Source organism: Somniosus microcephalus, chromosome 12 (genome assembly GCF_052327205.1).
Source record: "Somniosus microcephalus isolate GS21.2 chromosome 12, FLI_Smic_1.0, whole genome shotgun sequence".
Taxonomy (NCBI): domain Eukaryota; kingdom Metazoa; phylum Chordata; class Chondrichthyes; order Squaliformes; family Somniosidae; genus Somniosus; species Somniosus microcephalus.
Genome location: NC_140998.1, coordinates 102,845,544 through 102,870,075, shown reverse-complemented (window position 1 = coordinate 102,870,075; position 24,532 = coordinate 102,845,544). Strand labels below are relative to the sequence as shown.

The following is a 24,532-nucleotide window of genomic DNA, read 5'->3' as shown; positions in this document are numbered from 1 at the left end:
AAAATTCACCATTCATCATACACCCTCTTTTTTTGTTTCATCATCTTCTCAATCTGCCTCATCATCCAAGGAGCCCTTGCTTTGGTTCCCTTACCCTTCCCTCTTGTTGGAATGTACCTAGCTGTACTTGGAGCATCTCCTCCTTAAAGATCACCCATTGTTCCGTTAGTTTTTTCTGTCAGTCTTTGGTTCCATTTTACCCTGGCTAGATCCTTTCGCATCCCATTGAAGTTAGCCCTATTCCAGTTTAGAAGTTCCACTCTAGATTGTTCCTTGCTCCTCCATTGCTAATCTAAATCTTATGATACGATGATCACTCGTACCCAAGTATTCTCCCACAGACACTTGGTCAACCTGGCCCACCTCATTCCCCAGCACCAGATCCATCAATGCCTCCTTCCTAGTTGGGCCAAGAACATACTGGTCAAGGAAATTCTCCTCAACACATTTCAGAAATTCCTCCCCCTTTCCCTTTACCCTAGCATTATCCCAATCGATATTTGGGTAATTAAAGTCCCCCAGTATCACCACTCTACAGCTTTTGCATGTCTCTGTGATTTCCCTGCAGATTTCCTCCTCTACCTCTTCTCACTATTTGGAGGCCTGTAGAATACCGCCAATAGTGTGAACATACCCTTTTCCCTCCTCAACTCTAACAAAATGGATTCTGTCCTTGTCCCCTCAAGAACATCCTCCCTTTCCAACACTACAATGTCTTCCTTAATCAGCACTGCCACCCCACCTCCCTTTTTTCCTCCCCTATCTTTTCTGAACACCTTGTACCCTTGAATATTAAGTGCACAGTCCTCACTGTTTTTAAGCCACGTTTCTGTTATTGCCACAACATCACATTGCCACAGGGCTAATTGTGCTTGTAGCTCACCAACCTTATTCACCACACTTTGTGCGTTTACATACTTGCATTCTAAACCCATTTTTGAATTTTTCTTAGTCTGCTCCTATCTAATATGGTACTACTTCTGCCTCCAGCACTACCTTCCCCTCCAGTACCAACCAACACACTCACTCTTCCATGCACCCCATTCCTCCCCTCCACTCCTACATGCTGGTGCCCATCCTCTTGTCAAGCTAGTTTAAACACTCCCCAACAGCACTAGCAAACCTCCCCACGAGAATATTGGTCCCAGCTCTGTTGAGGTGTAACCTGTCCAGCTTGTACAGGTTCCACCTTCCCCGGAAATGGTCCCAATGTCACAGGAATCTAAAGCCCTACCTCCTGCACCATCTCTTCAGCCACGCGTTCATCTGTTCTATCCTCCTATTCCTGTACTCAGTAGCATGTGGCACCACGTGTAATCTGGAGATTACACACTTACTAGAAGGAGACATCGCGGGACACACTCACTGGAAGGAGATGCACTGCGGGACACACTCACTGGAAGGAGACACACTGCGGGACACACTCACTGGAAGGAGACGCACCGTGGAATACACTCGCTGGAAGGAGACGCACCATGGGACACACTCACTGGAAGGAGACATACCGCGGGGGACACTTACTGGAAGGAGGCGCACCGTGGTGTATTGATTTCTTTGTGGGTTCAATGACGAGACATTTATGAAAGAGAATGTGTTTTAATCTAAAGTCTGTTCAACTCTTTATACAGCTTTTCAGGAGACATGATGCTAGTGATGCATCTAGAATGAAACTGAAACTAAAACAAACTGCCTTGCTTGTCTCGGTCACATGCCCTCTGCTGGTCAGGCACAAGCAATCAATACATGCAATTATGCTGGTAAGGCATGATAATCAAACAGGCAAATAACATCACTATTTGCTGATATCATTACATCTCCCTTTCTTAAAACAAAAGTATTTTACTTTTAACTAACAACATGTTTTCTTTGTATTAATCTGCATTTTAACTGTAACACTTAATGAACTTACATTATCATTATCATGATCAAGGTTTTTTAACCTTGCTTTGTGTGTTCACATGAAATATGTCAATACACTAGAACTTGAAGAAAGAATAAGATAACATTACTTCCTTCTATAACAATAGTCCTTAAATTTGCTCAATGAGTCTCTCAGGAGGCTTCACGTGTCTTGAGGATTTTCTGATTGATTGTCCTTGAATCTGAGTTGTTGCCTCAGGTGATTGGTTCTCAGCTGTGTGATCAGGTTGTTCAACAGTATCAGTCTCTTGACCTGCTGTGGCTGGTCCCATGAGAAGATCTCGACGATTTCTTCTCAGAACAGCACCCTCATCTGTCTGAATGGTGTATGATCTTGGTTGAACTTCACTCAGGACAGTTCCCTTCTGAGTCCATGTGTTTGTTTTGTCTTTGAACCTTACTTGGTCACCAGTGTGGAGTTCAGGTAGGTTTTGTGTTCCTCTGTCATAGTAGTACTTTTGCTTTTCTTTCTGTTGTTCTTTGAACTTCCTCACTTTCTCCCCCTCTTTTGTTTTCAGGAGGTTCTCCGGGATGGGTAGGTTTGACCTTAGCCGACGTTCCATCAGGAGTTGGGCTGGTGACTTACCACACTCAAGCGGCATTGCGCGGTATACAAGCATGCTTTGGTAGAAGTCAGTTCCACTGTCTTTTGCCTTGTACATCAGTCTTTTCACTGTCTGGACCGATTTTTCCACTAGTCCATTGGACTGTGGATAGTGAGGACTTGACGTTGTGTGGACAAAGTCCCACTCTTTGGCAAAGTGTCGGAAACTTGCATTGTAAAACTGAGGTCCGTTGTCTGTGAAGACCTCGCTTGCCACGCCATGTCTGGAGAATATGGCTTTCATACATGTTATCACAGCATCTGCAGTGGTGGTGTGCAGTCTACAAACCTCTGGATACAGGGAGTAATAGTCTGTGACTACAAGATAGTCCTTCCCTTGACATACGAATAGGTCAGTGCCTACCTTCTGGTAAGGCCTGTCTGGCGCTGGGTGTGGCTTTAGTGGTTCTACCGGATTGCTTGCTCGATATTTCAGGCATATTGTGCAGTTTGACACCTCATTTGTCACATCTTGGTTGATTCGTGGCCAGTACATCACCTCTCGTGCTCTTTTCTTACACTTTTCGATTCCCAGATGTCCTCCATGGATCTTTTTTAACATCTCTTTTCTCAGACTCTTTGGGATAACTATTTTACTTCCTTTGTAGATGATGTCTTCGACCACTGATAGTTCTGCCCTGCAGTTCCAGTACTCTGCCATGTCAGGTGAGCAGTCTTGCTTCATGTTGGGCCATCCATCCAAGATGCTTTTCCTCAGTCGTCTCATTGTTTCATCTTTGTTTGTCTCATTCTTTATAGGCTCCATTTTTGCATCTGCTATGGGCAGTGCACTTGTGATCATGTCCACGTAGGTGTTCACTTTTTCATCCATTGTGGTGTTTGCGGGCTCACTTGGGTCTACAGCTCTGGACAACGTGTCTGCTGTATACATCAGCTTACCCGGTGTGTACGCAACATTCAGTGTATAGCGTTGCAGCCTGATCATCATTCTTTGTATTCTAAGCGGACAGCTATTTAGTGGCTTTTGGAACAATGCAATCAAGGGCTTATGGTCAGTCTCTACACTGATTGCTTGTCCTGCCACAAACTGGTGAAATCTTTCACAGGCGTATGTGATGCTGAGCAGCTCCTTTTCTATTTGAGCATATCGCGTCTCCGCATCTGTCATTGAGCGCGATGCATATGCAATAGGTTGCCAGAAGTCATATTGTTGCAGAAGAACGGCACCGAGCCCACTCTGTGATGCATCTGATGATATCTTGATGGGTCTCGCTGGGTCATAAAACCTCAGAACTGGTTCCTCTGTGAGCAGTTTCTTTAGATCGCTCCATGACTTCTCATGCTCATGATTCCATTCCCATTCTATGTTCTTTTCAGTTAGTCTTCTCAGTGGCGCCATCTTTTCTGAGAGGTTCGATATGAATTTCCCCATGTAGTTGATCATTCCATTAAACCTCTGCACGTCCTTTTTGCATTGTGGCTTTGGCATATTCTCAATGGTGGACACCTTTCTGGGATCTGGTCTGATGCCCTCACTGCTAAGGATATCTCCCACGAATGTCAGTTCTGTCACCCCGAGCTGGCATTTCTCTCTATTCAGCTTCAGGTTTGTTTTCCTTGTTGCTTCCAGCAGTTTTTTCAGTCTCTCGTCATGCTCAGTTCTCGTGGTTCCCCATACTATGATGTCATCCATTGATGTATCAACTCCCTCCAGGTGCTCATAGATCATATGGATAGTTTTGTGATACACTTCAGGAGCTGAGGCAATGCCAAATGGTAACCTTAGGAATCTGTATCTGCCAAATGGACTGTTGAACTTGCTTCGTCCAATTTCATCTGCCAAAATCCTGATGATGCATCTAACTTGCTGAAATCCTTTGCATTTGCAAACTGTGCCATGATTTCCTCACATGTAGGAAGCTTGAAGTGCTCTCTCTTTATTGCTCTGTTTAGATCTCTTGGATCCAGGCAAATTCTGAGCTTTCCATTCTTTTTGTCCACTACGACGAGGGAACTCACCCACTCAGTTGGCTCATCTATCTTCTGAATCACGTTCAGGCTTTCCATCCTGTCCAACTCTGCCTTCAGTTGTTTTTGAAGAGCAAACGGGACTTTTCTGCATGGATGTATGACCGGTGTCATACTTTTATCTACTCTGATCGTGTGTTCTCCTGGAATGCAGCCTAGACCCTTAAATAGGTCATTGTACTCTTTCATGAGTTCATCATAGACTGTCTCTCCTTCGCTTTCCACAACGAGGAATCTCTTTACCAGGTTCAGTCTCTCACAGGCTTTTAAATCTAGTATGGCTTGCACATCCTTTGGCACCACGATTAATGCTAGCGTGTGCTCTCTGTCCTTGTGTGTTACTTTGACAATGCATCTTCCTTTCACTGGTATATCAGTACCTGAGTATCCTGTCACTTTCACTTTTATTCCATGTATCTTTGGTCTGGGTCTAATTTTCTTAAAATCAGTCTCTAATATCACATTAACTTGTGCTCCAGTATCCAATTTAAATGGAATGTGTATGTCATTCACTTTTAGTGTCAACATCCAGTCTCTTTCTTCTTTTTTGTTTTCAGACACAACATCTACATAGAACTCCTCTATGTCGCTTTCATCTACTGCATGGACCTTGCTTTGTTGCATTTGGTTCTTACAGCAACGGGCATAATGGTTGTTCTTGTTGCAACTATTGCATGTTTTACCATATGCTGGACACTTTCTTGGTGTATGCTGTGTACCGCATCGACTACATGACTTTCGATTGTCCCTTTCATTTTCGTTCGCTGGCCACGCCTCTTTTTTCACATTGGCGCTCGTTTTGTTAAACGGTTTGTATCCGTTCTTTCTCACTGCATCCACGTTGCAGCTATTGTCACTGAACAGCTCCTTTGCCTGCAACTTCACAGTCTCTGTAGCCCTACACAGTGCTATGGCTTTTCCCAGGTCTAGATCTTGCTCTCTTAGCAGTCTTTCCCTTAGACCATTATCTGGAATACCACACACCAGTCTGTCTTTTATCAGCGAGTCTATCAGTCCCCCAAATTCACATGTTTTGCTTCTGTTTCTCAGTTCAGTCACATACTGATCAATAGTCTCTCCCGTTTTCTGTACACATGTGAAAAATCTGTGCCTCTCAAACGTCACGTTACGTTTAGGTATGCAGTAGGCCTCAAATTGTTCCATTATTTTATCTAGTTTCATTTTGTCTCCAACAGCGAATGTGAAGTTATTATACACCTCCAGCGCTTCATCACCCACGACATGTAAGAACAGTGACGATTTCCTTTTATTACTTTTCTCGTCCGCTCCGATTGCTGATAAATACAACCCCACACGTTGTTTGAACCTTCTCCAATTTTCAGCCACATTACCTGTCAACTGAAGCATCGCCGGTGGGAGTAAACCTTCCATTTTTCACTTCGTTAGCTATTCTCTAATGGTAAGTAACGATGTTCTCTTTTGGCTTGCTAATTTGTGGAGAGCTGATTTAACTTCAGATTTTTTCTCTTCATCTCTTTCAATCACTTCTGACACCATGTATTGATTTCTTTGTGGGTTCAATGACGAGACATTTATGAAAGAGAATGTCTTTTAATCTAAAGTCTGTTCAACTCTTTATACAGCTTTTCAGGATACACGATGCTAGTGATGCATCTAGAATGAAACTGAAACTAAAACAAACTGCCTTGCTTGTCTCGGTCACATGCCCTCTGCTGGTCAGGCACAAGCAATCAATACATGCAATTATGCTGGTAAGGCATGATAATCAAACAGGCAAATAACATCACTATTTGCTGATATCATTACACGCGGGACACACTCACTGGAAGGAGACGCACCGCGGGACACATTCACTGGGAGACATACCGCGGGACACACTCACTGGAAGGAGACGCACCGTGGGACACACTCACTGGAAGGAGACACACCGTGGGACACACTCACTGGAAGGAGACATACCGTGGGACACACTCACTGGAAGGAGACGCACCGCGGAACACACTCACTGGAAGGAGACGCATTGCGGGACACACTCACTGGAAGGAGACATACCGTGGGACACACTCACTGGAAGGAGACGCATTGCGGGACACACTCACTGGAAGGAGACGCATTGCGGGACACACTTACTGGAAGGAGACGCATTGCGGGACACACTCACTGGAAGGAGACACACTGCGGGACACACTCACTGGAAGGAGACACATTGCGGGACACACATACTGGAAGGAGAAGCACCGCGGAACACACTCACTGGAAGGAGACGCATTGCGGGACACACTCACTGGAAGGAGACATACCATGGGACACACTCACTGGAAGGAGACGCATTGCGGGACACACTCACTGGAAGGAGACATACCATGGGACACACTCACTGGAAGGAGACGCACCGCGGAACACACTCACTGGAAGGAGACATACCGTGGGACACACTCACTGGAAGGAGACGCACCGCAGAACACGCTCACTGGAAGGAGACACACTATAAGGAGGACGGGGCCCAGGAATGAGGATGAGCCCAGCAGTGAGATCGAGGTCGAGACCTAGGATTGGTGCAGAGTGGACCAGCAGCGGCGGTGGGGAGCGGAGGTTGGTGTGTGCGTGCGTGTCTCATTGGTACCAATATGGACAATGACCTCTGGCTGTTCACCCTCCCCCCTCAGTGTCCTGCAACCGTTCGGTGCCATCCTTGACCCTGGCACCAGGGAGGCAACATGCCATCCTGGAGTCGTGTCTGCGTCCACACAAACGCCTATCTGTTCCCCTAACCAATGAATACCCTATCACTATTGCTCTTCCACTCTTCTACCCCCACCTCTGTGCAGCTGAGCCACCTGTGGTGCCGTGGTCTTGGCTCTGGCTGCCCTCCCCAGAGGTGCCATCACCCCACCAGTTTCCAGAACTGTGAACTGGTTAGCGAGCGAGATCCACTCTGGCGATTCCTGCCCTACCTGCCTGGTCCTCCTTCTCTGTCTGATGGTCACCCATTCCTTCTCTGCCTGCACATTCTGAGGTGGTGGGGTGACTACTTCTAGAAACGTGCTTTCCAAGTATTTTTCAGCCTCGCGGATGCACTGTAGTGACTCCAGCAGCCGCTCAAGCTCTGAAACCCGGAGCTCAAGTTGCTTCAGTTAGCGATACTTCCTGCACACGTGGTCATCCAGGCTGCAAGAATTGTCCAGGATTTCCCACATGGCCCAGGATGTGCAAATCACGGGACTGAGCTGCCCTGCCCTGCCATGCCTCTATTTACCAGACTATGGAGGTAATTTAGCAGAAATAAACGAAACAAGAAACACTCATCAGCTACCCACCAATCGGCACCTCCCTCTATTAGATAGGCTATGATCTACTTAGCAGAAATATACTGAAACAGAACAAAAAAAACTTACCACAAATACTCACCCTATTCTCAGCTCCCTTGTGCCAGCGACACCTTTGAATTCTGATGTCACTCCTTCATTGTGTCGCTTGCCGACTGTCTCCCTCACAGGTAGTTTGCTCACTCGGACTCCAGGGGCAGGATTTTCATTGGGTCTTGGAGGCATGTGGGGGGTTAAAATCTTAATCGGGGGGGGGCACGAACCCATTCCGCCCCAACCCGCCTCCATGCCAGTTTCAAAGGAGGCAGATACCTGACCTGTGCTGGGACCCGCCTCCCCGAGGCGGGAAGGGGATTAGTGCCCATTAACTGCCTGTCTAATCCCTATTGTTATTGTTGAAGTGTGGGATTCCCGATGGCACCAAACCACGCCAAGTTAGCGAGGTGGACCGTCGGGCTGAAGGGCTTGGAGGGTTCGAGATGTCCGGTGTTCAGATGAGTGATAGGTGCATGAGTTCAGCGGTGTGTTTGGTGTGTGTAAAGTGTTTAAAGAAGTTTTACTTACATTTACTTACCTTTACAGCCTTCCTTCCTTCAGGTCTCGGGAGTCCCTCATCTCACCGGCGCAGAAAGCAGAATGGCCACGAGCTATCAAAAGTTGCAGCATTCAGCTTTCTGTTCTGGAGAGATCTCTAAATCAGCCTGAGAGGAAGGAATTAACTTGGAGTACAGATTGTCAGTGTTTGACAGCTTCAAAGAGCTGTCAAACGCTGATATTTCATCTGTCAAAAGCTCTTGACAGATGAAATGTCAATCTGTGACATTACCTGTTACGGGTGGCCCTTAATTGGCCTGCTGAGCCTGCAATCAAGTGAAAATTACGTGGGTTGGCCACAACTCAATGGAGGCAGGACTACAACCCTGAAAGTTGTAGTCATGCCTCCTCAATCAAAATCCAGCCCCAGGTCTCTGCTCAGCGCTGCCTTTATCCCCAGTCTCTGACTCCGTTCCTCCCGCAGTCCGCTCGCTCAGACTCTCTCGCTGAGGAGAGAGATTGGTAGAGCATGGAATATTTTGCCACAGGGAGTGGTTAAGACTGAGACCACCACATCTTTGAAGGAAATTTTTAGTTTGAGGGAAAGTTGGATAAGTATTTGAAGCAAAGGAAGATTACAGAATAATGGGGAGAGTGTGGGGCAGTGAATTCCATTTTGGATTTCTCTAGCAAAGAGACAGCACAGACAGGTGGACAAAATGGCCTCCTGTGCTGTAAACTTTTATGGCTCTTTCCCCTCCTTTCTACTCCATTCCCATTTCAATTTGGTGTGAATTAATTCACCACCTTCACATGCAGTCTGACATTGAGCATATCACAGTCTATGCAAACATATAGAAAACCTCAGTATTATGTTGGTAGATTTAACTTGGTAAAACTCTAACTCAGCTTATCAACTCTTCAGCATTGAAGTTTTGTTTTGAAAGAATGAATTTTGCTAATTTACCAACTATACAATAATTCTGAAAGTTCCCTTATTGTGACATTAAAAATGATTGAGTTAGTATTCATGGCAAGGATGCCTACATGAAGTTTTACTAATTCTGTGATTATATGTGGCTTGACGCATGCTGAAGAAATCCCTTTGCTGTCATTGTGATTTAGTATTCTGGTTGAGTAAATGGAATAGATTTGATTTTTCCTTGTAAATTGATTGATCAATGTTAAGTGGGTTTGTACTGAAGCTTCTCTCACCATCTTTAATTGCTTGCATTGTACTGGGAGTGAGGATAAGATTTTACAATATATCTTTAATATACTTATACCAAGACTATAAGTGTAATGTATATACCTTTAAGGGGGGAACTATCTTTTACAGCTCATGTATACTGCAGTACCGGCAGTGACCACACCTGTATATAGCACTGAGTAGGAATCTGTACAGATCAGTTCCCGTGTGAGCCACGTTGAGTAAACACCTGTTGTACCGTTCTCCTGCAGTCTGTGTCTTATTATACACAGACACAACATTGGCGACAAGGCAAGTTCGAACCTACCTGCAACTCTGCATCACCTCCCGGGGATTCGTTCCTGGAGATCAGTGGATTGGAGGTCAAGGCCAGAGACTTGGGCGTCGACCACGGGCAACCGCCCAGTCATCCAGCAGAGACTCGAGAATTGCGGGGGAGGCTGTCGAGAGCCAGGCTTGGCTTTCCAGTCGAGGTGGTCCAGCGAAACGGGCTGGCAACAGGTAGTGCGCAGACCCTTCCCGGACGGCGGCGGGCTAGAGCCCGACCGAGCGGCACAGCAAAGGGCCGAGCAGCGTAGAAGGGGTGAGAGAGAGAGGGCAGAGTGCACAGGGCGCAGCCGGTGTTCAGGGGCCGAGCAGCGTCGAAGAGAGGGAGAGAGAGATGCGCAGAAACCCGCGAGGCACCGCCATTACCACGAGGACTGCTGAGAGCGGCGTTGGCAGCAGCGCAGGAGAAGCGCACGAAACCTACAGGGCGCCGCCATTGCTATGAGAACCGCCGGGAATGGCGTTGGCAGCAGCGGGGGAGGAAGGAAAGCGCGGGAGATGCCATTTTAAGCCATTGGGAGATGCCATTTTAAACCACATCCAAAATGCCGAAGAGTGGCAGTATCACCGCATTTGACAATGAAGTTGAAGATTGGACTACATATGTCGAACGAATAGAGGTACTGCAAGGCAAATGAGGTGTCAGATGACAAGAAAGCGTCGGTATTGTTAAATTTAATGGGTGCAAAGACATATGGTTTATTACAAAATCTAGTAACCCCAACGAAGCCAATGGAAAAGAGTTTTGAAGACATAGTAACGATACTACAGGAACATTTAAACCCCACACCGCTGCTGATAGCAGAAAGATTCAAGTTTCACAAACGGAACCAGCATAAGGATGAAAGCAATGCTGATTATTTAACAGAACTGCGCAAACTATCGAAACACTGCCAGTTTGGAGCAGGATTGGCAGATACCTTAAGGGACATGTTTGTGTGTGGGCTTCAAAGTGAAGGAACCCAGAAACGGCTTTTATCTGAAAAGGACCTTACGCTGGAAAAGGCTTTCAGCATTGCGGTATCATATGAAGCAGCAGCACAGGGCGCTGCAGAGATACAACAGAGACCGCAAGAATATGGCACAAACGAAATGTCATATGGAACAGAGAAGTGCTATCGCTGCGGCAGAACAACACACGACCAGAATGATTGCTGGTTCAAAGACAAAGTGTGCAGACAGTGTGGAAAAGTCGGACACATAGCACGAGTCTGCAGGTCGGGAAAGAAAACCAGCAATAAGAAACCTACCAAAGGACAGTACAAGAAGGTACATAAGATGACGGAGAATAGTTCAGACGAACAAAAGAGTGATAACGACTCCGAAAGCAGGGAACTGAGTTGTCTGAAACTACATAATATGATCACAACGGAGGATCACCGAACCATTTGGGTCACTCTCAAGATAGCAGGAGTCCAGGTAAAGATGGAATTGGACACAGGATCAGCCCTAACAGTCATAAACCGACGGGACTACGAGCGGCTATTCTCACACATACCCTTGAGAGACACACACATTATTTTGAAGACGTACACGGGGCAAAAAGTCTACCCCAAAGGAAAAATAAGGGTGACCGTTATATATAACAGTAAGGAAACACCAAAACTAGACCTGTATGTATTGCAAGATGGAGGACCACCACTACTGGGACATGAATGGATCCCGAAAATACAACTGGATTGGCATTCCATACAGGCACTGACTGTGGCTGACAAAAAGGATGACGACGTCACACCTGGGCGACTGTCAAAGATCCTAACTGACGTGAAAGAAGTGTTCCAGCAAGGACTCGGAACACTAAAAGGCATGACAGCGACGATTAAAATTGAAGAAAACGCAAGCCCAAAATTTTTTAAGTCCAGACCGGTACCTTATGCGATCCGCCCAGCCGTCGAAGCATAGCTGGAGAGTCTGGAACGTTCAGGTGTACTGTCCAAGGTAGACTGGAGCGAGTGGGCTACACCCATCGTCCCTGTGATGAAAAAGTCGTTGAGCAGCACGCCTGGGGAACCAAGGAAGGTTCGCATCTGTGGGGACTTTAAGGTAACAGTGAACCCAGTCCTTCACACCGTACAATATCCACTTCCGCGGATTGAAGATATTTTCGCCTCGCTATCTGGAGGGAAACGCTTCACTAAGATTGATCTGGCCCAGGCGTATCTGCAAATGGAGGTAGAAGAAGCATCAAAAAAATGCCTCCCAATCAACACCCATAAAGGTCTCTACCAATACAATTGGCTGGTATTCGGGGTAGCATCAGCTCCGGCTATTTGGCAGAGGGCAATGGAACAAGTCCTGCAAGGGATCCCAGGGACCCAGTGTTATTTGGACGACATCCTGGTCATGGGCGAAAATGACAGTGAACACCTTGCAAACCTGGAGCAGGTGCTCACTAGATTGCAGGAATATGGGCTCCGAGCTAACCGCCCCAAATGCGAGTTTTTTAGAAAACAGATCTCGTATTGTGGCCACATTATCAATAAAGAGGGGTTACATAAGTCCCCAGAGAAGATTGAGGCAGTAGTCAAGGCTCCAGCACCGGAAAATATCCTCGGGCTGGTAAACTACTACCATAAGTTCTTGCCAAATTTGTCGACAATACTACACCCACTGAACACCCTACTGCAAACTGGGGTGCCATGGAAGTGGAGTGACAAATGTAAATGAGCTTTCCAGAAGAGCAAAACACTAATCACATCGAAAGAGGTATTGGCCCATTACAACCCAGCATTACCAATTCGGTTGGCATGTGATGCGTCACCCTACGGCATTGGAGCGGTGCTGTCGCACAAATTCTCGGACGGCTCAGAGAGGCCAATAGCCTTTGCGTCACGATCACTAACCTCAGCCGAGCGTAACTACGCCCAGGTTGACAGGGAGGCCCTCAGCCTAGTGTGGGGAGTGAAAAAGTTCAATCACTATCTGCACGGGCAGAAATTCACCTTGCTGACTGATCACCAGCCTCTTGTCTCCATTTTTAATCCGAAGAAGGGCGTTCCGGTGATGACTGCACAACGACTACAAAGATGGTCACTTTTTCTAGGGGCGCAGCACTATGAGATTGAATATAAGGGCACGAAACAGCATGGAAATGCTGATGGGCTATCACGCCTGCCACTGCCTACTGCAGAGGAAGCACCTGCAGTGGATCCTGTCGAAATATTCCATTCGACTATAGTTGAATATCTACCGGTAACTAACGCTTGTATCGAAAAGGAAACCTGAAATGACCTGACACTGTCTCGGGTATATGATTTGACGGTGAAGGGATGGCCAGCACATGGCGACTCACTGTTGCCAGCATTCTCGACAAGGAGAGAACAGCTGTCAGTGTGCCGGGGGACCTTGATGTGTGGACCCCGAGTGGTAATTCCACCCAAGTTAAGGGATAGAGTACTCAATGAGCTTCATGAGGGTCATCTGGGAGGGGTAAAAATGAAAAGCCTAGCCAGGGCTTATGTGTGGTGGCCGGGAATCGATAAACAAATCGAGGACCTGACCAAGAGCTGCTCAGGATGCCAGAAAGTCCAAAATGCACCACCACCGGCCCCTCTAAACCCATGGGAGTGGCCCTCATCTCCATGGCAACGGGTGCATATTGATTTTGCTGGTCCATTCATGGACTCAATGTTTTTAATAGCCGTGGATGCGCACTCGAAATGGCCTGAGGTCATCAAAATGTCCTCCACCACCACGGAGAAAACTATTGCAGTCCTACGGACCATTTTTGCCAGGAATAGCTTGCCAGAACAGGTTTGCTCCGACAACGGACCACAGTTTGTGTCCGAAGAGTTCCGGAGGTTCTTGAAAAAGAATGGGGTAAGGCATTACACATCCGCCCCATATCATCCAGCCACAAATGGATTGGCTGAGAGGTTCGTACAAACCTTTCAGAAGGCAATAAAGGCTGTGTACAATGACAACATTCCGCTGCAGCACAAGGTGGACAATTTCCTGTTCGCCTACCGGAATGCGACACATGCAGTCACCAACCAGGCCCCATCCATGATGTTCTTTAACCGAAGGTTAAGATCTCGCCTGGATTTGCTCAGACCAAACGTACGAAGAGATGTTGAGAGTAAGCAATTCCAGCACATCCATGAGAAGCCAACAAGGAGCTTCAATGTAGGGCAACCAGTTTTGGCCCACGACTACCGAACAGAAAAATGGCAGCCAGGAACGATATGCACACGGCAGGGCCCACTAATGTACACAGTGGACGTTGGGGAGAGCATCGTGAGACGCCATGCTGACCAGATCCTAGAGTCACAGGAACAAGTCAACCCCATGCCTCGCCCATACGTACCTGGTGATGAACCCGATGTACAGGTCGCATCTACCCCAGAAACAGTAGCATCGGAAGCTGATGAACCAACCGACGACAGGGGGCCAGAATCGCCTCTGCACCAAGAGCAAGACACTCGGGAAAGGCGCTATCCAGAAAGGATCAGGAAGCCTCCCCAAAGACTGAATATATAATTAGACTATTTTCAGCTAATGTTACATGTTAAAAGTGTTAATTGTAATTAGTTTGATATTTAATTGTTAAATGAGTGTTATGGTACTGTTAATCTAAAAGGGGAGGAATTGTAATGTATATACCTTTAAGGGGGGAACTATCTTTTACAGCTCATGTATACTGCAGTACTGGCAGTGACCACACCTGTATATAGCACTGAGTAGTAATCTGTACAGATCAGTTCCCGTGTGAGCCACGTTGAGTAAACACCTGTTGTACCGTTCTCCTGCAGTCTGTGTCTTATTATACACAGACACAACAATAAGGTCCAGATTTTGTGGTAGGAATAACGACGAGGCTATCAGTGCTCACCGTTATTAAGGGGTAAATAGGTCAGCAACTTCCTGATTTTTTCTGCGTATGTGCAGACGCCAGAAGTTGCTGTCCGATTTACCCCTTAATAATGGTGAGCACTGATAGTCTCTCCCTTATTCCTACCACAATCACCCTTATTCCTACCACAATTATGGAGGTGACACTGTTGGCAGTGATGGCCTTGGTGATGTGCTCTTTCTGGAGGGCCTCCTGGCCCCTCTGGGTAGAGGACCTTTCTTACAGTGTTGACCCCATGCACAAAGCTGGAGGGCTGCGTGTGAGACCCTGGGTGCCCCTTTCCTAGCTTGCTGAGCCATATGTGTTCGTGCTGATGCACTTTACCCTTTTTTTTGGGTGTGGAAGGGAATTCTGCTTTAAGAGCTGGAAACGCCCATTTGGGAATTCTTTTTAACGTTCATTTTTTTCCCAGAAGGCAGTTGAGCTGTAAGGGCTAAACACTGCCTACTTTTACATGATTTTAATGTTTTTTCATTTCAGAAGGCAGTGCCCCTTTAAGAGACTGAACTGCTTTCTGAAAGGATAGCCTCGCTTTCAGAACAGGCCATTCTTGCTGCAATGACGCTACGGGCGTGCTACATTGGGGCCTCCTGCTGGGACGAACGCCACCAGGATGGCGTTTCAGTGTGCTTAGCGCTGGGCTAATGTTAACTAGTCCCCAGCGCCAATTTTTCAGTCTTGCCAGCCCCACCATTTTCATCAGCCATTAACACCCGTCCGCAGTGGCACCGGCAGTGTTTGTGGCATTCACTAATTTCTAGGCCCTTTTTTGTGATAAACCCATTTTCAGCTGTTTTAATCAAAGTTCACCAAGTTACCACACCTAAATGAGGACAATTTTCTGAAGCAAAATTTTAACAAAAAAAATTACGTTTTAAAACCCTGCCCAATTGCGTTGGTTAAGAGCAGATTTTGTGTTTGGTGATATGGAAATGAGAATGAGCGGAGTTGGGGTTGTGGTCACTAGTACCGTCGGCGGATCCATGATATCCTGGCCAGAAAGGGGCTTTCTGGGTTGCATCCTTCCTTCTGTATCTTCCTCTTCTGCATCTTCCCTCTGTGAGCAGATGCTGTAAATCTGAAATAAATGCCTAATATGCTGGAAATACTCAGCAGGTCAGGCAGCATCTCGACCTGTGACGTAAACTCTCTTTCTCTCTCTCCACAGATGCTGCCTGACCTGAGTATTTCCAGCATTTTCTGTCTTCTCAGAGGCCTTCCTTTACCATCCAAGGCCTTGCAAGCATCCAGCAGCACGCCCAGAGAAGGGCACTAGAGGGGAGACTGCTATTTTGTGCCACAATTCTAGTGCTAATGGGTGGCGCTAAAGTAAGGAATTTCTAGGCCAAGCATTTTTAATAGTGTCAATCCACCACCTCTGAGTAACACAATTGATAAATTACTGAAATTCACTTTTAAAAAAATGTATAAAACAATTTTCCTAGGTATATTGAGATACTGTAGTCAGTTTCTTAGTAAATTAAAACAAAAATTACATTCAAAAGGTTTTCAAACTTACCTTTGACTGTCCTTGTGCCCAAAAGAATCAGCTTAATTTTTGGAGCCTCCCTGAAGGCCTACAAACTCCCAATGGTGATTGATTCACCCTGGGGGTGTGGCCAATTTTGTGGGTGGGCCTTCTTCCAGCACAATGTTTTTAAAACTAGCGCAAAAAATCACGGAAACTCTATTTGCGCTGAACTCTAATTCTGCGATCCTTTATGCCAATTTCGGCCGAATTGCGATTGTGGGGGGGGGGGGGGCGGGGAAAACCATCGCAATCAAGCAGAAACTCCAGGCCCATGTGTTTTATTTCCTTTTAAACTATATCCATTGTATTCTGTCCTTGACCATTAAAGGTATGTCTGAAGAAGAAGCACCTTTCATAAATGTGGAAAGATTGGGAGCTGGGCATAAATCCTTTGTGAAATGTAGCACCCCTGAAGAATTTTCCTTTGAAAAGAGTGAGAACTCAGTAGGAAAGAATATAGAGCTACCCAGAATAGAACATGATCACTTTGAACCACAGAAGCTGCTTTATGAATCGGTCTCGTCCAAATCTGGAATGCCAACCTTCTCTCCTGTATCTAAATTTCCAAAAAATAATTATGAAATCTGTGAGGAAAAGTTGTCTCCAAGTCCTGAGAATACTAAGCCCAGCGTAGTGAACAGCCCCAATTGCAAAATAGCAGCTAAACAATGGAACGCAGGAATGTCAAGCAAGTCTACATCTTTTAGAGGAGCAATGCTCTCAACAATTCTTGAAGAAAGCCATCCAAATGAGACTGAACAGATTCGTAAGTCCAGTACTGCAGACGCCGCAACTACTGAAGAAAATGTTGTTGAAAATGATCCAACACCTCACAAACTGCTCAGTAAGAAAATAACTGAGGAAGTCCTTAAAGGCAGATCCAGACCACTTTGTCAGAAACCATCCACTGATATTGATCCAGGTCTTCCTGGGATATCTATTAGCAAAAGGAAAAATAGGAGGAAAAAAAGATTGCCTATAGACCAGGTACGTCAGAGTTTTGTAATGGTAAATGCAAGATTTGTCAAAAAAGAAACGTCTTTTTAATTTAACATGCAACAAGATCTGGCTGTAAGAATTGCGAAACAAATTGCCTCTCACAGGAGTATCCTGTACTATAATTTTTATTAAATGTGCGTTTTTTGTATCTAGCTCAAGAAAGATAATTTGAAGGTCTTAAACTCAAATATTTGCTAACCCAAATATGAAAATAATTAACTTTTCTAAAAATTACACATTATTTTCACAGAAATTCAAAGCTGAGCTCATTTTCACTTCAGTTTTAAGTGATTTTCTAGCGATTTGTTTCTGGCTTCAAACTTAAGCCAGTGAAAGGACTTATTGAAGTAAATGACAAAAACATAAATATTCATGCTGGACCAATAAACATTTTGAACGCCCATAATGATGCATGTAATGGTTACTCCGATACTAAAATAAATGGGATTCTTAATTTTGGTACAAGTTGGTGGTTAGTTAAACAACAGCACTGCTCTATTGCAAAGAACTTTTAAAAATTTTATGGGACTGACTGTAAAACATCCTTCTTTGCTATCTTCCCACAGCAAATTCGGATACAAGAATGGACGATTCACCAGCTAGCCAACATTGAAGAAGCTAGGAAACATGAACTAGTTATAGAAGTTGAGTAAATGCACAAAGGTGGGAGTTTGAAAAGAGATGGCATATGCAGAAGTGTTTGTAGTTAAAAGTCAATTATTGAGGTAAAGTCGAGTGCAAGGATGACTGCTGTGCTGTAATTGACTTGGGGGTGCCTGGTGAAGACTCTGGATGCCTAAAATGGGAAAGTGTTCTGTTCTCTGGTTTAAACTTCCTTTGGTGTCATGAACACAGTGGGTGGGGGGGAAGGCAAACATAATGATTCCCACCTGAATTTATTTATTTAACTGATTTACTATATAATATGGAATAATGTAAAGTTTTGGGCAGGAATAGCAGGTTAGACATTAGAAATTATTTATTTCCACTTCAGTAATTCAATAGTTAGCATATTTCCATTGCCACAAAGAAAGCAAAAGGCAAATAGTTATGCTTTTCCATGCTTGTGAAGTACAAGTAAATAAACTAGAATTCCAGTTGCGATTCCCTTTTTTTTTTTAAAGGCTGTTATGTGTTTGGTTGAAAATCTCATTAAATTTCATACCCAAGCTGAACTAGTTTAGTATTTATTCCACATGATGGATATGGAGCATTTGGATGCCTGGTAATTTATGAGAAGGGCAAGAGGAAGCAGCTGATTGGGTGAGTACAGCCAAGTGAGTATTTATACTAATCTATTGTTTGACAGTTAAGGTTAATAGTTTATAAAGTATAGAAGGTCTTCATTTTTGTGGTTATAGTTTGTAAGGTCTCTGTTGTGTAGTGGGGAGTGCTAGTAAACAAGGGCCCTTGATTATATCATTTAATTGGTGGTATTGATTTGATTTAATTTGAATTAATTAAAGAGTAAGTCATGACAGCATAGCTCTGCCCCATGGCATGCTCCTCCTACACTATGTGGGAAATCAGGGACACTTCCTGTGTCCCTGACGAACATGTGTGCGGGAAGAGTATCCAGCTGCAGCTACTGGCAGACCGCATTGCGGCGCTGGAGCTGCGAATGGATACATACTGGAGCATTCGCAATGCTGAGGACATTGTGGATAGCACCGTTAATGAGTTGGTCACACCGCAGGTAAAGGCTGCACAGGCAGGAAGGGAATGGGTGACCACCAGGCAGAGTAGTAGGGGCAGACAGGTAGTGCAGGGGTCCCTGTGGCCATCCCCCTCTCAAACAGATATACCACTTTGGATATTGTTGAGTGAGATGGCTTATTAGGGGAAGGCAGCAGCAGCCAACTTCCTGGCACCATGGGTGGTCCTGCTGCACAGGATGGGAGGAAAAAGAGCGGGAGACCTATAGTGATGGGGGATTCTATTGTAAAGGGAATATATAGGCATTTCTGCAGCCGCAAACGAGACTCCAGGATGGTAAGTTGCCTCCCTGGTGTAAGGGTCAAGGATGTCTCAGGGCAGCTGCAGGGCATTCTGGAGGGGGGAGGGTGAACAGCCAGTTGTCATGGTGCATATAGGTACCAACGATATAGGTAAAAAATGGGATGAGGTCCTAAAAGCTGAATATAGGGAGTTAGAAGGTCAATTTAAAAAATAGGACCTCAAAAGGTAGTAATCTCAGGATTGCTACCAGTACCACGTGCCAGTCAGAGTAGAAATAGAAGGATATTTCAGATGAATACGTGGCTAGAGGAATGGTGCAAGAGGGAGGGAATCAAATTCCTGGGATATTGGAACTGGTTCTGGGGGAGGTGTGACCAGTACAAACTGGACGGTTTGCACCTGACCGGGACCGATGTCCTAGGGGGAGTATTTGCTAGTGCTGTTGGGGAGGGTTTAAACTAAAATGGCAGGGGGTTGGGAACCTGTGCAGGGAGACAGAGGAAAGGGAAGCAATGATAGAAACAAAAGACAGGAAGGAGAAAAGCAAAAGTGTAAGGCAGAGAAATCAAGGGTGTAAATCAAACAGGGCCACAGTAAATAATAATTCTAAAAGGAATAATGGTGTTAAAAAATCAAGCCTGAAGGCTTTGTGTCTTAATGCTAGGAGCATTCGTAATAAGGTGGATGAATTAGCTGCGCAAATAGATGTAAACGGATATGATATAATTGGGATTACGGAGACATGGCTCCAGGGTGACCAAGGCTGGGAATTCAACATCCAGGGGTATTCAATATTCAGGAAGGACAGAAAAAAAGGAAAAGGAGGTGTGGTAGCATTGCTGGTTAAAGAGGAGATTAACACAATAGTAAGGAAGGATATTAGCTCTGATGATGTGGAATCTGTATGGGCAGTGCTGAGAAATACCATGGGGCAGAAAACATTAGTGGGAGTTGTATACAGACCCCCAAACAGTAATGCTGAGGATGGGGATGGCATGAAATGGGAAATCAGAGACGTGTGCAATAAGGGCACAGCAATTATCATGGGTGAGTTTAATCTACATATAGATTGTCTAACCAAATTAGTAACAATACTGTGGAGGAGGAATTCCTGGAGTGTATACGGGATGGTTTCCTGGACCAATATGTTGAGCAACCAACTGGAGATCAGGCCATCTTAGACTGGGTATTATGTAATGAGAAAGGATTAATTAGCAATCTTGTTGTGCGAGGCCCCTTAGGAAGGAGCGATCATAATATGATAGAATTCTTCATTAAGATGGAGAGTGAAGTAGTTGACTCAGACTAGGGTCCTGAATTTAAATAAAGGAAACTATGATGGTATGAGGCACGAGTTGGCTAGGATGTTACTTGGGGTTGACGGTGGATAGGCAATGGCAAACATTTAATGATTGCATGGATGAACTACAGAATTTATTCATCCCTGTTTGGCGTAAAAATAAAACAAAGGAGACTCAACCGTGGCTAACAAGGGAAATTAGGGATAGCATAAGATCCAAGGAGAGGACATATAATTTGGCCAGAAAAAGCAACAAACCTGAGGATTGGGAGCAGATTAGGATTCAGCAAAGGAGGACAAAGGGATTAATTAAGAAGGGGAAAATAGATAATGAGTAAGTTTGCAGGGAACATAAAAACTGACTGTAAAAGCATCTATAGCTATGTGAAAAGAAAAAGGTTGGTGAAGTCAAGCATAGGTCCCTTGCAGTCAGAATCAGGGGAATTTATAATGGGGAACAAAGAAATGGAAGACTAATTAAATACATACCTTGGTTCTGTCTTCAAAAAGGAGGACACAAATAACCTCCCAGAGATGTCGGGGAACATAGGGTCTAATGAGGGAGGAATTGAATTAAATCAGTATTTGTAGGGAAATGGTGTTGGGGAAATTGACGGGCTTGAAGGCTGATAAATCCCAAGGGCCTGATAATCTACATCCTAGGGTACTTAAGGAAGTGGCCCTAGAAATAGTAGATGCATTGCTGGTCATCTTCCAAAATTCGATAGACTATGGAACAGTTCCCATGGATTGGAGGATAGCTAATGTAACCCCACTACTTAAAAAAGGTGGTAGAGAGAAAACGGGGAATTATAGACCGGTAAGCCTGACATCGGTAGTGGGGAAAACACTAGAGTCCATCATAAAAGATGTAATAGCAGAGCACTTGGAAAACAGTGACAGGATTGGACAAAGTCAACATGGATTTACAAAAGGTAAATCATGCTTGACTAATCTACTGGAATTTTTTGAGGATGTAACTGGTAGAATAGATAAGGGAGAACCAGTGGATGTGGTGTATTTGGGCTTTCAGAAGGCTTTTGATAAGGTCCCGTATAAGAGATTAGCGTGCAAAGTTAAAACACATGGGATTGGGGGTAAGGTACTGACTTGGATAAAGAACTGGTTGGCAGACAGGAAGCAAAGAGTTGGAATAAACGGCTCTTTTTCCGAGTGGCAGGCAGTGACTAGTGGGGCATCGCAGGGATCGGTGCTAGGACTCCAGCTATTCACAATATATATTAATGATCTAGACGAGGGAACTAGATGTAATATCTCCAAGTTTGCAGATGACACAAAGCTGCGTGGGCGTGTGTGCTGTGAGGAGGATGCAGAGAAACTCCAGTATGATTAGGACAGGTTGGGTGATTGGGCAGATGCAGTATAATGTGGATAAATGCGAGGTTATCCACTTTGGTGGCAAAAACAGGAAGACAGATTATTATCTGAACGGCAATAGATTGGGAAAAGGGGAAGTGCAACGAGAACTGGGCGTCCTTGTGCACCAGTCGCTGAAGGTAAGCATGCAGGTGCAGCAGGTGGCTAAGAAGGCAAATGGTATGTTGGCCTTCATAGCGAGAGGATTCAAGTACAGGAGCAAGGATGTCTTGCTGCAGTTGTACAGGGCCTTGGTGAGACCACACCTTGAGTATTGTGTGCAGTTTTGGTCACCTTATCTGAGGAAGGTTGTTCTAGCCATGGAGGGAGTGCAGCGAAGATTCACCAGACTGATACCTGGAATTGCAGGAATGATGTATGAAGAGAGGTTGGGTCGATTAGGCTTATATTCGCTAGAGTTTAGAAGAATGAGAGGGGATCTCATTGAAACTTATAAAATTCTAACAGGACTAGACAGACTAGATGCAGGAAGGATGTTCCCGATGGCGGGGGCGTCCAGAACGAGGGGTCACAGTCTAAGGATAAGTGGTAAGCCATTTAGGACTGAGATGAGGAGAAATTTCTTCACCCAGAGAGTGGTGAACCTGTGGAATTCGCTACCACAGAAGGTAGTTGAGGGCAATTCATTAAATATATTCAAGAAGGAGTTGGATATATTTCTTAAGGCTAAAGGGATATGGGGAGAAAGCAGGGACAGGGTACTGAATTTGGATGATCAGCCATGATCTCATTAAATGGCGGAGCAGGCTCGAGGGGCCGAATGGCCTACTCTTGCTCCTATCTTCTATGTTTCAGAATTCTGCTAAATCCATTGGATCCTATACAAGCTTCCTATTGTAGATGAAATTATATGGATCTATACCAATTAAATAGATGGATTACATTGTCCATAATTGAAAACCAGACACCGAGAACATAAATGAGTACACGATGAAGGGTTGGCCACTGGAAAGACGAGGAAATAAGATTTCGCTGATTATTGGCCATTTTCTGAAAGTATCTATCTAGCCAATGCACAGCAGTTGTCTACTTGTATAATTTTGCTCTGAATACATTGGCAGAGACTGATCAAAAAGTACAATTTACACTTGGATATTTTTCAATATCTTCCTATGTTGTAACTATACCATATCCTGTTACTTGCTTCATAATCTACTTCCCTGATACAGCAATAAAAAATGAATCATTCACAAACACAGTAATTTTAATAGCTTTCAGATATGTTTCAATATGATGAATTAAGACTTCCTATGTGAAAAGTGGCAGAGTGTGTCAACATTATTCAGTAGTTGCAATGTGGATTTAATGTATTGAAAGTTTAAAATATTTAAATGTTAGTAATACAACCGTACCTGTGGAAATTGCCTGTTGTAGAAGTAAAGGTTGGCTGCATTGAAATAGGCTAGTGAATAGCTGGGATCAAGAGCTATAGCCTTCTGGTAGTCTTTCATAGCATTGGGTAGATCCCCTGTGAACTGGTTAATCACACCACGGTTTGTAAACAACTTTGCAGACTCACTGATCTGAAAGAAGAAATAATATACTCTATTATTTACTAGAGGTAATTTATTCAGCATTAATTATTAATAAATAACACAATCATTTAACAGTAATAGCTACAAAGTTTGACATAATTAAAAGGGGGATAAAGCCAATCCAATGAGACATGCAGACCAGGAAGGTCCAACATTTACTTGTGGTCTGTATGAGTTAGCTGATCTAAGCCGCACCAACAGTAGGTAGGTGCTGCAACTGAATGGAGTATAAAGCGGAGATGACCCAAGGTTCTGCATCCAAATGTGCAGCAGAGGGAAGAGGAAACTTCTGTGATGTCACCACGACAGTGATGGAAGTGAATAGTGAAACTATTCAGAAAAGCTTCTTTCTGTTTTTTTTCAAATTATGTTATAACTTTTCTCCAAGAAGCTGAACAGTTAATCAAAACTGCAGCATGACAGTACATATTGCTACAAATGATATAAAACAATTGATATAAACAGTTATCCCACAGATTAATGGTTGTAAATTACAATGCAATGTCTTTAGAATTAGGCAATCACAGATCAAGTCAATCACAAAACAATGAGTTAATTTCATTTTCTGCTGACAAGAATTTTTAATAATGCTTTCCTTTTTTTAAAAAAAACAACCACTGCCATTTCCAACTGATGCATTTTGCACCAGAACTACAACACCAAGAATAGCTACACCTACAGTCCACAGGTTGGTGACTCCAGACTTGGCAAAATACACTTGGCAACATGTAAGTGTGCTCCTTAGCTTCACTGTCCAAAATAACATTTCCACCAACAGTCAGCTATTATTAAATTTAAAAACAAAAAAAATCACATAGTTTACAGTGTTAAGTTTGATATTAGTCACTAATACAAAAAATGCTTGTAGTAATCTGCTATTTTTTGAGATGCACCAATTTAATTAAAAGTAAGATCTTTGTATCAAGCAACATAGGACTGTCTATCAAATTAAAACTGTTTTGTGTCTTTCTTAATTTATACAACCACAGCATGTTAAGTTTCATTTAATTCATTCTTGGGATGTTTGCATCACTGGAAAGGCCAGCATTTAATTGCCTAGAGAAGA

At 44.4% G+C, this 24,532-nt stretch overlaps 1 protein-coding gene and 1 long non-coding RNA gene across 2 annotated transcripts in view; one reads left to right on the top strand and one right to left on the bottom strand.

Annotated features, from left to right (window-relative positions):
• Positions 1-18,431, top strand: part of LOC147109433 (uncharacterized) — a 29,044-nt gene extending 10,613 nt beyond the window's left edge. Inside the window, exons 2-3 of the long non-coding RNA XR_015080428.1 lie at positions 16,604-17,262; positions 17,841-18,431. This is a non-coding gene — a long non-coding RNA (uncharacterized LOC147109433). The remainder of the gene's footprint in view (positions 1-16,603; positions 17,263-17,840) is intronic.
• The window catches only part of ttc6 (tetratricopeptide repeat domain 6), a 649,897-nt gene that overhangs the window by 42,296 nt on the left and 583,069 nt on the right, over positions 1-24,532 (bottom strand). Inside the window, exon 30 of the mRNA XM_086003340.1 lies at positions 23,284-23,454. Coding sequence (XP_085859466.1) covers positions 23,284-23,454 — 171 coding nt within the window. The remainder of the gene's footprint in view (positions 1-23,283; positions 23,455-24,532) is intronic.